General features: G+C 40.9%; 1 protein-coding gene across 4 annotated transcripts; it reads left to right on the forward strand.

Moving 5' to 3' along the window:
* The first annotated feature begins 1,287 nt into the window (after positions 1-1,287).
* wfdc1 (WAP four-disulfide core domain 1) lies at positions 1,288-14,287 on the forward strand. 4 transcript variants are annotated; one of them, XR_797052.3, is made up of 7 exons: positions 1,288-1,797; positions 11,268-11,463; positions 11,619-11,702; positions 12,023-12,163; positions 12,638-12,697; positions 12,787-12,843; positions 12,945-14,287. XR_797052.3 is itself a non-coding variant. In XM_010733025.3 (7 exons), the coding sequence occupies exons 1-6, from the start codon at positions 1,702-1,704 to the stop codon at positions 12,840-12,842; spliced, it is 624 nt and encodes a 207-aa protein (XP_010731327.1). In that variant the 5' UTR covers positions 1,288-1,701; the 3' UTR covers position 12,843; positions 12,945-14,287. The 4 variants fall into 4 exon arrangements, 3 of the variants coding, with proteins under 3 accessions (XP_010731327.1, XP_010731330.1, XP_010731328.1); XM_010733025.3 differs by having other exon boundaries at positions 12,638-12,688; XM_010733028.3 differs by having other exon boundaries at positions 12,787-14,287.
* The last annotated feature ends 537 nt before the right edge of the window (positions 14,288-14,824 follow it).

The raw sequence follows: 14,824 nt of genomic DNA on the forward strand, positions 1-14,824 counted from the left end.
CGCCAGTTTTTGTGCAGTTTTCAAAGCATTTTAGAGTTTGAATTCGATTTTCTTTGTTCAATCAAACTTAGCAACTGTGACTAGGCATTGCAAGGCCTGTGAAACTTTTAATTTCCTCATTATGTACAGTGTGGTAAAACAGTTTGTTTGTCTGTTCCAACATAAACCATGAACATTAGCATGTTTGGCCAACTCGATTCCTACATATATACAAATTACTGAGAATTTACATTACGTTACATTATGCACCATGCAAGAACAGCTTAAAAGACGTACCACGAGTAACAGTAAATAGGACGGGGCTTAGCAGTCATTTCTGAAAATAGCTTGGATGCACCTACCAAACCTTGAGTGATGAACAGGCTCATCTCTCTTCTCACATATTCATTCATGCAGTCTCTTCCACTATCTCTATATCCCCCCCCTCCAACTCTTTACTCTGTCTTTTGTGTAAGCGAAGCCAGGGCCTCCCAGTGACATGAGCCCTGCTCCTGTAAAACTAATAATGACTGAGATTTGTGCGGGCTTAGCATTCTTTCTCCCTTTCAGTGCAAGACACTGAGAATGGAGTGAGAGGGGAGGGAACGGAAAAGGGGAGAAAGGTCTAGTGGTAAGGTGGGTGGGGGTGAGACAGGGGGGGAGAAGATGTCCTAGTTTTAGAGGGTGCACAACTTGGGAGACGTGAAAAAAAGAGGCACAAGATGTAAAAAGAGACAGTGAGGCCCCTTTCCCTGAAACATACCACATGCTTTCATTCTTTATGGGTCAATGCCACTGAAATCACACTGCATCTTCTCCAAACATGTTATACAGACACAAAAATGGACACATAGGGATACACACACATGCAGGTGTGCTCTAAGTATTTCCTGCCACTGTCAGATAAATAATGTACATCCTGTCCCTAAGACAAATCAGGAATGTAAACATAGATGTTGGACACTTAATAGTTAAAATACATGCTTGAACTCCAGGCTAGCAGTCAACAAGTATTTTTTTCAAACCCCACACTTAGCCAAGCCATTTATATTTTTTCCCTTCCTACAATGTCGCACGCATGCAAAACATGCGAGGCAAAGCCACAAAATAAAATATGTCACGGCCGCACATTGACACAACTCTGTCAAATTCACATAAAGATCACCAGATGTGCTGCGAGATGTAACAAGGGGCAAGGGGGAGGTGTCACACACACTGCCCTCTCTAAAGCTCTCCCCTCCCTCCTTTCACCACCAGCCCTCGCCTCTCCTCTCCCCTCCTCTCTCACAGAGACATGTGCGCATGCTGTGCCACCAGACAGTTTGAGCTCTCAGCAACTGATGCACAGTCAGCTGCTGTTTTCTCCCTTCCCCTTTCTTTTGCTCCCCTAACTATTCTCCTTTAGTTTCTTCCCTACACTGCCTTCATTCATCCCCTCTGTACTTTCCCCTTCCTTCCCTCTACTCTTTCATTCTGTCCTGCACTTTTTCCTCAGGCGGATATAAAGGCAGGTCCTGTTGGAGGGAGAGGGCTTGTGTAATCTCTGGCTGCACATGAGCAACAGAGAGTTATTGCTTTAGCTGAAAGAGCAGAAGACCCACAAACGAGTAAGGGACAAACTTTGGAATAAGGAGAGGAAGAAGAAATACCTCTGAGACAGAAACGGAGGAGAAAGGAGGGAGACACAGAAAGAGTTTGGAGTTGGGGTGCAGGAAACGGACCATGCCGGGCTCTGTGCTGCTGCTGCTGTCCCTTTTGGTCCTGCTGTCCACAGGAAGTGATGCCAGAAGAATCAGGAAAAGAGGACTCAACCATAAGGTGGGGCTGCTAACCTTACATTTGACTTTTTGCATGAGCGTGTGGTTTTTCGTGTCTCTCTCTATTTTATGGCCGTTTGGAGAATATCCTGCAAAGTGGAAGTAGGTGAAAGCTCACAAGAACTACAGTACAATACTGGCTCTGTTACAGCGCACTAGTTTCACACAGTGAGAGCAGTTTTGTGGCTTAGGTGAGAGGTGGTCAAGTTGACCTGGTCTCAGTGCTCTAATGCCAGTAATGAAAAGAACAGCGATGTTAATTAACCGAGTAACCCAAGTGCTGTGCTTAATAGTTCAACGTTTAGGGAAATGCATTTATGTCTTGCCAAGATGCCAAGAGTTACATGAAAAGATCAATATGACACTCAAATCTGTCTAAGCTCACCATAATGACTAGAAGCGACAGTTAATAATACAGCAAGTTTAGCTTAATCCCAAGGTAATAAAATCCACATATCAGCACTTCTCAGGCTCACTAATTAATACATTATATCAAGTTTGCTTAATCCATAGAAAAAAAATAACATAACTTTTTTTTGTGTGTGTGCCTTACGAGGGGTTACGTGCGAGAGGTTTTTCAATTTCTTTCATGTGCAGATGAAATAAAAAATGAATAAATAAACATGACTGTTGTTCCCTTGCTGTGTAATTAGGCATAGGGAAGCTTTTTTTTTTTTACTCCATTATATGTATTTGACAACTAATGAACAAATCATGACCACATTTTAAAATATAATGATGATACAAATGTGATAAAATATGATGCATTGCTGTAGACCAGACCTCTAAAAAGTGTATCAAATATCAAATATAGTCAAAATTAGGTCAATTAGATAAGTTAAAACGCTGATCATGTGTTAATAATGCAATAATATAAAGATGGAGCACGTTTAACTTCTGTTTCTGGGCTCTTTTTAAACTTCTGATACTACTACTAAATGCCGGTCTTTTGGAGCAATAGAGCGCTGCCACCACATTGTGATATCTATGCTATCTGAAATATTTCTTCCACCGCTGGAAAAGAAACAGTTAGTGAAGAGACAGGCTTTGATTCTGAAGCATGAAAAATCTACAATGACAAGAGAGTTTTTTCGGTTTTGATGAGTAGCAGAAAGTGGAGTGTGCAACAGGTTGGAATAAGTCGCTGATTTTTTTTTCCATAGTTTCCATATGAGTAATTCAAGGTCACACTGGATGTACTTTTGTCTGTGTGTGTGTGTGTGTGTGTGTGTGTGTGTGTGTGTTTGTAGTGGATTATTATGGCAGGAACTGAACTTGCAGACCGGGCCTCCTGCTTGTTAACTCAGCTCAGTGTAGCTGATTGATCATCTCTAACAAGGGCTCACTGTAGCGTGCTGCCTTCTCTTTCTTTCCCCCTCTCTGCGACCTCTTGTGCTTCAGTGTTCTCACTTTCTGAGTGGTTTCTGCCCCCGTTGGCCCTTTTTTTTCCCTCCCTCTCTCATTCTTAGCCTTTATCTCTCTTCCCCTCTCTCATTTACCCTTTCACCCTCTCTCTGCCAGGCATTCTCCTTTCCCTCTGCCATGTGCCTCTCTCACAATGCCGTTCCAAATTTTTACTCTTTCAAACCTCTTCTCTCTCGTCTACTGCTCGCAGGATGAGCCAAAAGCAGTGTCTTGCTGGACGTTGCTTCAAAGCTGCTGTAATTGGAACATGCTGAGACGGCTGTGCAGATGGAGTTGGTCTCTTTCCCTCTGAACCTTTCATCTCTGCATCTTTCAATCTTTCATTCTTTTTAACTACCTCCCCCATACACACGTATACACACACCCTCTGTCTCATTCATAATACTGGGGCTTTGCAGAAAGACAAATTATAGTCAGTGAGTATTTCACGTAGGCACTGCACTACGGGAGTAGTGTGTCTTGAAAGGAAAATTGGTAAAAATTTAAAACAAACCCAAGGCCACCAGCGTGCTCTGTACCTGGCTTTTTTTTCATGGTCATCCTTGTCTTTCAAAAATGCTACTTTTCTTCACATTTGTTTATTTAAGTACACACTGGATCCAAATTAGTCAAAATGTCTAGACGATTCCAATAAGTAGGGAAAAGTATCAACATAGTGTGGGGACTTTCCCCAAATGCCTGACTACTGATGATTGAACGCTGCTTAAAATGTATAAAAGGGATCAGTGACTGCTTCTATGCAATTTTCCTTCACTGTGTAGACTTGAAATGTAAGCAGCCAGTTTTTCCATCCATTACGAAATCTACAATTAATATAAAATGTGTTTTCAAATCATGTTTTCTGTGCCCTTAACTTCTTTTTTTCAGACATGGCATTTAAAGCTCTCACCACAGACGTGTGTGTGTTTGAGCTCTAGGTCAGATAGTGTTGGGGATTAGAGTTATGTCGACCCGCTCTTATCTAGACCACCTCTTGCCATGAGGTTCAAAGGTCACCAGGAGCAACTTCCTAATTTCCTCTTTGTGTTTGTGTAATGAGGGTGCAGAGGTAAGAAATGCAAACGTGCAATCAAGAGAAACATGTTTGATGTGTAGAGGAGAGAACGGGAGGGAAGGAAAAAAAGGGGTGTGTTAGAAATGATAATGACAGAGACCTTAAGTTTAGTTTGTTTGGCAGCTTTTTGATTATAACCTATAAACCATGAGAGAACATTTCACTCGACACTATTCAAGAACAACAAGCCAATGCCACTTGTATCTCCAAAATAGTAATTAAATTTTTAGAGGGAATGGAGGAGATTATGAAAAGGATTCATAAGTTTGTGACTGAAAGTGAAAAGCACAAATTAAAAGTATCTTTTTTTTCCAGCAGCAGTACGAACAGCAATACACACACTTCAAACACCTCTGTCTGAATCTAAATTTGTAGTTCCACCTTAACAAATCATTACTCCTGATTCTCAGTTTCACACACACACATGCAGCCCAGATGATTTCTTCTCATACAGCCATAACACAGTCTGTCTCAGACACCTGCCTGGGCATGCATGTCGGTGAGCACAAACAGTGTCTGTCAGCTTCAATCATAAATCTTTACAGTTTTATTTTTTTGATGTGATGTGGACCATTCGGACAACACCTGGTATTAAGACCAGGGGCCCTGCAAATGCTCAGAAACATGTGTACTTCCTGTTCTTAGGCTGTCCCACTTTTTCGACTTGGCCTGGGGCCTCTAGGTAAAACAAAACAGATCCATACTCTGCTCATTTACCAATGGAAATTTGTAGCTTTTAAGGAAGTGACACTTTGTCAAGGTAAGATTAACTTACACCGTGTAATGACTCCTAATACTATCAAGTAAGTATGGAATAAAACAAGAGAGGTTGGATCTCTCTTGGATTCAGTTAAAATGTATTAAAAGTGACATTTTGATTGCAGTGATTCACAATGAGTTTGCATTCAATACACAATTACTTACTGACACACAGCTCTGTCTGGGTGTCCTATTTTACAAGGAAAATTAAACTCAAGTTTACTCTTTCCGGTGTTAAAGAATCAGTCTGGCATTTAGCTGTTTAGTTGCAGGCTACTGTCTCTAGATTTGATTTAGTGGGCACCATGGAAGAGGACCCGCTGCATTTGTAGAAATAAAAGGCTCATTCTAAAGTAACAGAAACATAATGAGTGTTATTGACAGGTAATTATACTCTAATGAAAACATAGTTATGCATACTATATTCCATTTATGCCCTATTATGTCTAAAGAGCCCCATAAATGATGCATGATGATGATTTTTGTCAACAATGTTATCTCTGAGCTGTTTTGCATTTCGCAATAGTTTATGTCCTTCAGGGCTAAGAGTTGACAGATCCTGGGAATGCATGACAAATGCACTACAGCCATGGCATTGGCTGTTTTTCTGCATTTCCAAACCAATTAGTTGGATTTGATTTGCGGATTCGCTCAAAATCAACATTTCTAATTTGGTGAAATTTGGCCTGTGAACTTGACTGTTGATCAATAGCAAGCTGTCTTGATGGCGGTGACCTTTGATTGGATGGATGACAAAATGGAGGAATATAATGTAGCTTATTAGCTGCATTGCACTATTCATTTTTTGGATTTCCTTATAGACTGCTCCACAAACCAACCATGTTTTGCAGTCATTTATAACATTGTGGTCATTGGCACAAGTACGTCTTTTAAATAAACTGTGTGAAGTTATTGCCCTTTTAGCAACTGAGCTAAACTAGTAAGTCTGCTGATGGAGAGTATATTTTCCTTCTACATTTATTCTTTTACAAAATATGTACAATGGTGAAGAAAATGAAAGAGTGGAGTAAGCAGAACAGCTGGAAGCTGCAGCATACATGAAGTAGACTGCCATCTACATTTTGGGATGTTTTTTGTAGCTTTTGATGTATACATATTTTACATGTGAATTTTGGGTGTAAGGATTACTACATAGATGGGAGTTATTGTAGTCAGTCATTCAGCATACCAGTAGTTTCATGAACTGGTGTGTGCAGCAGGACTAATCCCAGTCAGATGATGTGAGCCTGCTGGTCAGAAGCACATTGCTGAACTTACACTGGAGCAGGTCACTGCTCAGGACCTTGGGTACACACATAAACTCATTTCCACACCAACTGCTTCACTTTTTTCACTAGAGCCTCTGATGTTGCAGACATAACATTTATTTGGCATTTGAAGTATGCAAGACCACAGACATGTTTGTACCCATAAGTCTGCAAGTACACACAGCTGTTCTTCGATATATTTTTTTTCTGACATTGTTCCAGTTTTTATTTTTATTGTGAAACCCGGCTGTGTGTGGCTGCTGCACTAAAATCCGAGAATCAAGGGGTAATGCAGTATGAGTTAATTGGGACTTCTTTCATGGCCGCCCCTGCTACATCAGGTTAGTACTGACAGGTAGCACATACTGTTTCAGACAGTTTTCCTAGCGCTAATTTGCTGCATCCACAGTTGGTTTACTTCTGCCTCCTTGTGTAAGTGACATCTCGTATGGGTGCAGTCTGTTCGTCTGCATTTCAAGGTTAGGCGTCTGTCAGTTCAAGTACTACGTTTCCCAGATGTGCATCTACCTGTTTATCTGTCAGCATTTCTTCCCATCACTCATCGAAACTCTCATCTCCGACTGATTTACAGGCTGTCTGTTTGCTTCACACCTTAGCCTAATGCATCTCCATCTATCTGCACATCTGTCTATCTTTCTGTCAAACTTAACTGCTCATATAGTGGCCGGAAATGAGTCCTGACAAACCAAAAGCTAACCAGATGTGTGCTGTGGGCTACTTCATTAAGTAGACATGGGAGATCTGGCACAGTTGAGCTTACACTTATATGAAGGAACACAGTTTTTCCTTGTTTATCTATATGTGTACACAACCTTGACCCTGCAGTACTATATGTGCGTATGTCAGAGACTGGGTGTGTTTCTGGGTATATGCTTATGTGCATGCACAAAGGAAGCAGAAAATCTCAGTATCTGTCTGAGATCTCTGCGTGCAACCATGAACAGACTGATCTCAGTACAGTTATGGAGCCAGACAGGGTCTCCAGTGGCTTCTCCCCACAAACTCCCCACAAACCATAGAGTAAATAAAAAGAGAGACAGGGAGAGACTGAAAAACAGCTGTTTAAGATAAATCCATACAGCCACCATCATGCTACCGCCTTTCAACACAAAATAGAGAGGAAGAAAAGAAGAGGAAAGAAATCAAATAGATAGAAAAAAAGGAAGGGGAGGAAGAGAGATAGTGAGTGTCTCAGACAGAGCGGGAGAATTCATGCCCACAGATACATGAACATCACACACAGGCCCGCTGGCAGTGTCTACAGGAGAGCGGCATAGCAGACAGGAGTGTAAATAAACAACTGTGAACATCAGAGAGATGTGCACAGGATTGTGTGATCGAGCCTGGGATATAGAGCATGGCGTGTCTTCTGGCGTACAATGAAGGCAGCAAGATGAGCCAGAGAGAGACACAGTTACAGTAAGAGCTGAGTGACATATTTAATGCTGGCAAGTTTAAGGCTCAAAGATCATACAATCACACATATTAAAGAATGAATGGCTTCTACAGCATACAATCAAACTCACGCTGTCACATAAACAGGAAGCGTGCACTTGACCTTTGGTAGAAGACGGTTGTAGGAGACTTTACGAGCTGATCGGATATGAGACAAGTGGAGACAGCAGTAGTCATTATGTCATTATCCAATCACAGCAGACATTGTTGTCTTCATTCATTGTACCAGGAGACGTTGTTAACCACTGTGGCTCCACTTACCTCTTGAGAGCCAGGAGTGAAGAGTAAAGACCTGTAGTCTACAGTATTATGGATCAGCACATACAGTACAGCAGGCTGGGTATTGTTTTTTGAGACTGGTTTCAATAACCAAGCAATGTATATTTTTCAATAACTCATACTAAATGGGGATTTTCTCGGGAGTACTACTGCACAAAGTCCTTTGTGGCCCCAGCTACGCAAAGTCTGATAAATTGCCTCAAGTGATGTCACTGAAAACTACAAAGTTGATACAATGAATTTCTTAGTTAACAGTGACATATTTACTGGACTTTGCTGTCCACACAACTAACCCCAAAAATGCATATATTACACATTATTTCCATCCTCTTTTTTTTACCTGGACCTCCTAATGTTCCAGTCTGTCAACAGAGAGGAAAATTTGTAGCAAATCCAATCTATGAAGACACAGGCATGTTTGTTATCCTTCACTCTACAAACAAAGTACAGACTGAAATATTCCCTTGAAATTGCCATATTGTTTCATGAACCGACACGGTGCAGCAATAACTCTCCAACTCATTTGAAGTTGATTTGAAGTTGTGTTTCTGGCCATCTGATGATTGTTGTTGTTGTACACCAACTCCTGCAGGAAATATTTTGCTCTCCAGCTGCTAAATACTCCAATATGTTCACCAGCCAATCACTAACTTTGTAACAGTCAGGTTATTAGCCCTTTTTTGGGAAATCAGCTGCAGCAGTAAAACTGAATCAAAACAGTGAGGGTGTTGGTCTAAAAACTCAAAACAAGCTCAAAATCTCTGTAAAGTCTAACTGCAGTGCCAGGTGATAATTCATTGTGGTTTTGCCACTATGAGTGACACAATTTGCATTACATAAGTCCATTGTTAATATAAATATCTTGATTAAAGCTGCCTTTAATCTGAACTATCTAATCAAAGAATACTACTAATACGCAGGATCTCAAAGTAACACTAACAAGCTCTGACTGAGCACACATTAGTCCCTCCATCACTCCATGGTGTGAAGCCAGCCCCCCCTCTCCCACCCTGAAAGAATCATCCACCCATTACGCTCTCAGCTGCCAGAACAAATTAATGTGTGTTTAAAGTGGACACGCATTGTGTGAGTGATACCACGTCAGAGCCAAACATTTGCTTTCGTTTTTCTGGTTGGTTTGTAAGAGTGCTCAGTAAGCCTGCCAAATAAACAGCGCCGTTTTAATGAGCATGTGCGACCCGCAAGCTGATTATCTAATTACTAATCTGGTTTAGAAAAAACACCCATCTCTCTCTCTCTGTGTCTCGCTCTCGCTCACCCTCCCAAATTAATGGCTGAGGCTGGAAATTCACCCACATGACTGCAAAGACATACATTCAGAAACACAGCATGTGTTCTGAACCTTTTTGACAAACCACCACAATGAATATGTGACAAAGGACATATGATCATTAAGTCCATTTCCCATTAGTGTCCTTCACATGGTAAGGAAAACCTTGTGGCCTACTAGAATGTGATAACCAAACATCCTGTGCTGTGCTGTAGCACCTCAAGGAGTTAACCACGTAATACTCCAACAATGACCCAAGAAAGTATCCTTAAATTATTCCTTGTTATGTGCTTCAGTGGCTGTTGTAAAAGTTATGTTAACGGCACAATATTGCTCATTTCCTTTTTGTAACAGCAGTGGAATAAACGAGAAACTTGATCACATTTGTCATGCAAAAGTAAATACAGTGTGTGAGAAAATATGAGAGTTCATGTTTAGTCAAGAGCAGCTGTGCTTCTTTGGGATTTTCTTGTAATATTTCCCATGTGTCCATACAATGAATGGCTGTTATTACAGTGGCACAGAATGTGATATCTGATTCCAGCCATGTGAAAGAGTAGAAACCCACAAAATTCTGCCCACATTTCCAAACCAACAAGTTGGAATCAATAAAGAGCTGTAGCTTGGTAAAAACATATAAAACCACAGAAACCATGACTGTGATACAGGATCCCATTATTTTAGCTTGGACAATGCACACAAGAACATATCATCAGAGAGCATTCAGAGCAGAGAAGGGCATGCATTGCTGTTTGCTTACTTGTGCATGTGTGCACGTAGGCCCACATTTTATGTTGCTAAACTCAAAGTGTGAGAAGTGTATCTTTACTTGGCTCAGGGTCCTGTGACCTACGTTCCCCATCTCATGCTCACCAGAGAAGTGTTTGTTCCCACAGCAAATCACCTTCTCAATCCAGATCAAGACGTTACCAGGCAGGCATGTGTACTAAAGCCAGACCCTCAGTGTCTTTGCTGTCACTCTGCTGTCATCGCTCACATCCATTGCTGCCCTCTGGTGGTTAAAATGTGCAGTCTATATGTAATTCTATAAGAACACCGTGTGAACAAGGTGAATAATGAGTCTTTTTTTGGATTGTAACCCAATGAGAAGTTTAATTTCTCAAGTGGCATTCACAAGAATCATTCAGCTTCACAAAACACTAACATTATATGTTGCTTCCGAAATGATGCAGACTGACATCTTTCTCCCTATGGCATCACCTCTTCAGGGAGCCATTCCTGTTCAGGCGTAAAAGTATTTTTGCACTGGCTTAGTACAATAAATTATGTTTTTATTGTTAGGTATGATCTGTTTAATCATAAGATATGTTCCAGGCTTGCTGTAATTCAAAGACTGCAAATATATTATTGCATGTCAACTGAAAGCTCCCTGTAATGATGCACTTGACACGGCAGGAAAAAAATAATTATGATTCTTCAGAGAAGTGCCTGAAGCTGGCAGCTTCGACAGGGATGTCAGAAGGCAGAACTCAATTCAGGTCCAAGTTCAAGGTCCAAGGATCAAAATTCAAGGTTCAAGTTTAATTTATTTATCATTCCATAACACAGGCCTGTGCGGCAAAATGCAAGCTGCAAGGATGAATTACAGTCACACAGCCTGAGGAAAGAAGCTGTGTAAAGCAATTTGACCCCTGAGAGTTTTTATGGTGTTCCATGATGACTTCTGTGACCTCCTCTTGGCCTGACATTATTGCGTAATCATCCACTGAGTGTTTACGGTCTATCGCCTGCAGCTGTTTATTGATTTTATTTCCACTTAGGCTATTCATTTTCACTGTGACTAGAGCCTGTAGCAGCTTTTGAGAGACCCAGAACCTGCTGATATTAGAGTCATAGTATGGACAAATGACATGTATGTTCTTATTTATTTATTGGATATTTGTTTCTCTCTCACACAGGACTATGAGTACCCCAACCATGCCCAGTCCACACAGCACCAGAAGAATGACCGGTGTCCACCGCCACCCCAGATGTTGCCAGAAAGAGCCTGTGAAGTGCCAGGCTGCCGCTCAGACTCGGAGTGTGAGCGACACAAACGCTGCTGCTACAATGGTTGCATCTACGCTTGCCTGGAGTCTGTCCAGCCACCTCCAGGTCAGCAGTACCAACAGATGATTACATGCACAATAGTACATCAAGATATTAGGTTTTTGACTTTTTGATGAGTGTCAGTCATTCTCTGAAAGCATAAAGCATTCTCTGGGTATTTACCAGTAACTTATATAAGGTTATGTGTGTGTTCTGAACAGTGTTGGACTGGCTGGTGCAGCCCAAGCCTCGGTGGTTGGGGGGTAATGGCTGGTTGTTAGATGGGCCAGAGGAGGTTCTGCAGGGTGAGTGCAAACACACACACACACACACACACACACTTACACACTTCAACAGTCACTGAGGTCAAAGAAAACACTTGTAACTCCAGCTGGTCGGGTTGCATGACTTCCACCTAACTGAAATTCTAACACAGTGAAATGATCCCATCATCGGCATCTAAGCTTTTGCAAATCTTTCAAATGCTAATGGCATCGAGCATTTGTTGAGTACAATAAAAACAGGTTAGCGATCTAAATCATCAGCAGCTTTTGGGTGCAAACGCATGCAAATGCATCATCAAAATGTTTGTAATTTCTTCTAAAGCACATTTTCTTCCCACTAGCTGAGGCCTGCAGCACAACTGAGGATGGAGACGAGCCTCTTCACTGTCCCACAGGCTACGAGTGCCACATCATCAACCCAGGAAACCCTGCCTCTGGCATTCCTAACCGGGGACAGTGCATTAAGCAACGTGGCAACTCCGGTATGGCTAGAATCTAATAGTTGAAAGATTACCCTGTGAATGTGATATGGCTTTGAATATGGCCCTTTATACACACCATCTCCCATTTTAATGTTATTTTTACAAATAATCTCCTCTTTGTTGGATCTAATGGAAACTCTTTCCAAAGTTTGTACCCCCATGATGCCAGGAAGTGCCAGCAGCATTCTTTGAGTCTGGCCTGCTATCTCTTGGCAGATTACATGCTATTGGGTGCCAGGTTTCTCCTATTAAAGAGATCTATAAATAGTATTAAATTGGAGTGACCTGGCAAGTCATTAGTCTGTCTTAACATATGAGCTGTGTCTGGCAGAAATATCAAACTAATGATTTAATCAAAAGAATGTAGAGTTTTTACTTAATATCTCTTAAGACTTCAAAGTGTAATGAATTTGATATGGAGATCAGATGTCAGTTTTTTATTTTGTTTTTCCTTTTTGGCTGCGTGGTTTACAGATGGACGTAGTCTGAGACACAAATACTTCAAGGACTACAAGGACTACTTAGGTAAGTGAGGTAATGTGGACACCTTGAACACCTGCATGATTAATGAATCAGTAATTGCGCCAATCTGCCTGACATGATGATGGTTTTCTCCCTGACAGGTACCAGTTCTAACAATGCTGGCTACGAAAAACATCATCACAAGCACCTGGGATGAAGTATGTCGTCAGCGACTTGAACACAATAAAAACCAGAGACTTCTTCACAATGATCACCTTTTTAGACAAAGCCTTATGTTTTTTGTCGTATCTTTTCTCAGATCCACTTGACCTCAGCCTCAGCTACGACCATAACACAACCTCTGACATCAGCCCACTATTGTTCGATCAGCTCTTATGACACCTGAACAAAGATCAGATCCGACCTTTTTACCAGACCTACAGCGGCTACCTCCTCTTTGCAAAGCCCCGTCTTGCGGCCTCAGTCATGAAGTCCTTTGGGAGACAAACACAGCCAAAGAAATAATTGATTTTTTGTTTTTGTTTTTGTTTCTCTGTCTGTGAAAGGATGGAGCAGAGGGTGTTGATGGTGAAGCAGAGGTGAAGAGAACAGGGTGTGCACTAAAGCTGTTTATCAGACGTCTCTTTCTTTACAATCCTCTCCCTCCCTGCAACTTATCCTTATTCTTATATATGCACAAACATACTCTCGGACTTTGTCCACAGACAAAATCAAGACCATGTGGCCCTGTTATTCATTCTTGTCTCTCTTGTTCTCAGAAGGACCCTGCTCAGATTTCCTGATTTGAAATCTGGAAAGTTTTATAGACAAATGGAAAAATTACAGCTGTAGTGGTTGTATCTTCAAATGGAATCCAAATGTGGTTTAATATTACTCATAACTTTAATTAAAAAATACATGCCACATGAGCGTGTGGATTGTGTCAGTTTCAAAGGATTTGGAGCAGCTGTAGATTAGTTCCAGACAGCAGTGACTTCATTGCTATGAGCACAATCATCTGAGACAGATGTAAAAGTATATGCCACCTGTGAAGGAGAATCTTTAACCTTTTAAAAACACATTTAAATAAGCCCACAGAGGGCAAGTGTTTGATACTGAAAAAAGATTGATTTAAGGTGGATTGTCCCTTAAATATAAATTCTGTATGTACAGTAATATATCTGTAATTAATTCCCCGAAATCCATTTACTAGAGTGACTTGAAGTGAATGAAATAAGTCATACAACAAATATACCAGTGCTGTATGACTATTCCGACATGTCCTCATTTTGAATAATCATACTGCCTCATACAGTCTTTTTATTAAACCTCGCACTATCACAGCCCCTGTTGCAGTACAGACATGCTAATAATAATAATAATAAAAAGCTTTTGCACAGAGCAGATATTTAAAACTGGTGCCAAGATTCTCTAAGTTACCTGGTTTCAGTCAACTGTTCAACTTGCCTCTGTCATAAGTTCAAATGGTGCTAATTTTCATTGCTGCCTATAATAACAGAAGAATAAGCTGGTCATATAATAAGCTGAAGGTGTAAAACAAAAGCTGGGACCATTCTTTATGTGCAGAACTTGTGTGAATGTTGCTTTCTTACCGGTGCTGTAATGTTGCCTTGTTTATTCTAAATAAACTGTTGAACTCTGTGTGAGTTGTGCTGTTTTCTGCATGTGTTAAATAACAGGATGATGATAATGCCATTGTCTGTAGCTCAGTTGAGTGTACGCCCCATGTAAGAAGGCTCAGCCCTTCCTGGGCCATGCTTTCTGACCTTTTCAGGATATCCAGAGCAAAATGAAAAAATAAAGAAAGAAAGAAAGAAATCACTCACTTACTTTCACCATGAAAGAAGAACAGGTGTTTGTCTTCACTAATCCCGTTTCTGACAAAGACATCACGGTGAAATAATAATCTTACTGAAGAATAAAAGAAATAGTATAACTATGTTTTACTCTAGCTCATTTTAGGAGGATCATTTAACTGCACGGTGTCATTATGTAGTATGTAGGAGAGCTCTGTCTGTAGTTTTGGAGGATAAAGTAGAGTTTTATTTCACCATGCAGAGACAAATCCCTCATAAAGGATTCACACTGTGTCCATTACAGATGTTTGACTGTTTGTCCACATGTCATCTTTAGCATTTTAGCCACAAATCACAACATGGCCGACAGAATGTCATTTTA

This window comes from Larimichthys crocea, chromosome XXI (genome assembly GCF_000972845.2).
Source record: "Larimichthys crocea isolate SSNF chromosome XXI, L_crocea_2.0, whole genome shotgun sequence".
NCBI classification, from domain to species: Eukaryota; Metazoa; Chordata; class Actinopteri; family Sciaenidae; genus Larimichthys; species Larimichthys crocea.

Coding starts and splice junctions, on each gene's coding strand:
- wfdc1 (XM_010733026.3), top strand. CDS start 1,702: ATGCCGGGCTCTGTGCTGCTGCTGCTGTCCCTTTTGGTCCTGCTGTCC. Junction 11,464..11,618: donor GTCTGTCCAGCCACCTCCAG/GTCAGCAGTACC, acceptor TGTTCTGAACAG/TGTTGGACTGGCTGGTGCAG. Junction 11,703..12,022: donor GCCAGAGGAGGTTCTGCAGG/GTGAGTGCAAAC, acceptor TCTTCCCACTAG/CTGAGGCCTGCAGCACAACT.